We start from the raw sequence: 2,330 nt of genomic DNA on the forward strand, positions 1-2,330 counted from the left end.
CCCGTGGCCCCCCGGCCGCGGGTCCCTGCCAGTGGGCATGCGGCTTTCCTGTGGGGCCCAGTGTGGGATCCAGGGTGCAGCTGCCTTGCCGAGAGGCAGAGGTACCCTCAGCCCCACAGGTGATTCTGCAGGTAGAGCCTCTTACCAACAGGTTAAGAATTCCCCCACCTTGACGTAGCCGATGTTCCCTCCTGCCTTCCCCGGGGCTGTGTCTGAGCAAGCCAGACTGAAGTGAGATGTTGCCTTCAGGTGCAGTGAGGACATCAGGGCCGGGGTCAGCAACCTGCTCATCTACGTAAAGAGCATGAAAGGCCTCGCGGGGATCCGTGACGCGGTGTGGGAGCTGCTGACGAGCGAGTCCATAAGCCAGAACTGGGAGGCGGTGTGCCGTCGCCTTTTGGACAAGCCTGCTTCCTTCTGGGAGGACCTGCTGCAGCAGCTGTTCCTGGACAGGCTAGAGGTGGGTGTTCTGCCGCAGCAATTCACCGGGAGCCTTGCTCTGTGCCCCCTCTTGTCCCAAACAGTGGTGCCTGTTAGCAGTGCTAGGTGGCAGGATGCACATGTAAAAGGTGCTTTTTTTCTTTCCTCATTCTTTTCCAGACACTGACCAAAGAAGGGTTTGACTCCATCTCAGGCAGCTCCAAACAGCTTCTCACTTTAGCCTTGCAGGAACTTGAAGTCAAATCCGGCACCTCTGCCCTGAGCAAGCACATCCAGTTTGAACACAACGTGGCCCTGTTCCTCTGGTCAGAGAGCTCCAGCGACCTGCCTTCTGATGCCGCTTGGGTCAGCGTGGCAAACCGTGGCCAGTTCGCCAAGAGTGGCCTGTCCATGAAGGCCCAGGCACTCACGCCATGTGTGCAGAGCTTCTGCTCGGCTCTGGACTCAAAGCTGAAGGCCAGGTTGGACGACCTCCTGTCGTACCTTCCCGCAGACTCCTCGGCCATCAAGGAGGCTGCTCCTGTGGTGCAGCCACGCTCTGCCTTTGACCGCTACGCCGACACCGGCACGGTGGAGGGGCTGCTCCGCGACCACTGTGTTGCTTGCATCCACCACGTGCTGGGCTGCGTGCGTGAAGAGCTCCAGAGAGCCCAGAGCCTGCTGGGGGGACAGGCGGACGCTCCCAGCGATGCCAGACTCAATGCTGTCCTCTTCATGGCGAGACTCTGCCAGTCCCTGACCGAGCTCTGCCCTCACCTGAAGCACTGTATCCTGGGCCAGTCGGGTAGCATGGAGACAGCGATGAAGGAGACCCGCTCTACCAAGAAGCTGGGGAAGGGGAAAGCCCAGGAAGTGACCCCTGTGCAGGCTAAGTGGCAGGGGGTGAAGGCAGAGCTCCTGCAGCAGAGCCTGTTTGCTTACCAGATCTGGAGCACAGCTGTCACCAAAGTAAGGAGCTGCTTCTCTCGTCACAGCTGCTTCCTGTGTGGGTTTCGCTCGCTCAGCTCCCTGCGATCAGCGCTGCCGCTCCTTAGCTGGCTGCTGAGAGCTCGCCGCGCTGCTGCCACACTGCTCAGTCAGCCTGCAGGGAAGAGGCGGCGGCAGCTCGGAGGTGGCATCCAGTGGGGTGGTCTCCAGAAGAGTCGCTTGGGGAGGAGCGGGGGGATGCGGGAGGTCGGTCTCTCCGCGGGCAGGAGCAGGCTGCCTGTCCTTTGGCACTCCCGTTAGACCTGTCTGTGACTGGGTGCTTTTGTGTTTTGCGCTCTAGGGTCTGGTTCAGTGCTTTACCCGCACGTTGCTGCTCGACACAGCTGGCTCCGTCTTGGCCACAGCCACCAACTGGGATGAAACTGAAATTCAGGAGGAGGCCGAGACTGGAAACAGCGTAACATCAAAGATTCGGCTGCCTGTGCAGGTATGAGAAATGTCCTCCTGGTAAACACAGAGAAACAGTCTGCTGGGAGGAGAAAAGCACCGGTTTCCAAAACTACTGCTTTGTCAAACGGTGCCGACCTGCTGTGGAGTTTGCTTGGTGTTACGAGCACTCTCTGGTGCTTACTTGCTCTTTGAAATACTTGCCTCCTAAGGACAGAGGTCAGAGGAAGGAAATTAGATAGTTGCTGCTGCATATTCAAATGAATAAGAACAGCCCAGATCCTGTAAAACTGAGCCAAAGAAGGATTTATGCCTGGTTTATACACAAGGGCCCCCAGATGAGAGATTTAATGGAAATTGGATGCAGTGAAGGACAGGGCTACAGCAGTGGGACTGTGTAAAGCCCAAGAGAACCGAGGCTTGCAGCTTTCAGGCGTGGTGGTGGTGCAGGAGTGACACAGCGACAAAGCAGGTGGCAATCGGACAGCGGGAGAGAAGGGCCCGGGGAAGAGGGG

At 58.2% G+C, this 2,330-nt stretch overlaps 1 protein-coding gene across 1 annotated transcript in view; it reads left to right on the forward strand.

The window, feature by feature from the left end:
* The window catches only part of COG1 (component of oligomeric golgi complex 1), a gene marked incomplete at its 5' end in the record, with an annotated part of 7,873 nt that overhangs the window by 1,596 nt on the left and 3,947 nt on the right, over positions 1–2,330 (forward strand). Inside the window, 3 exons of the mRNA XM_010284958.1 lie at positions 250–460; positions 601–1,389; positions 1,709–1,855. Coding sequence (XP_010283260.1) covers positions 250–460; positions 601–1,389; positions 1,709–1,855 — 1,147 coding nt within the window. The remainder of the gene's footprint in view (positions 1–249; positions 461–600; positions 1,390–1,708; positions 1,856–2,330) is intronic.

This window comes from Phaethon lepturus, unplaced genomic scaffold, assembly GCF_000687285.1.
Source record: "Phaethon lepturus isolate BGI_N335 unplaced genomic scaffold, ASM68728v1 scaffold16734, whole genome shotgun sequence".
In the NCBI taxonomy this organism is placed as follows: domain Eukaryota; kingdom Metazoa; phylum Chordata; class Aves; order Phaethontiformes; family Phaethontidae; genus Phaethon; species Phaethon lepturus.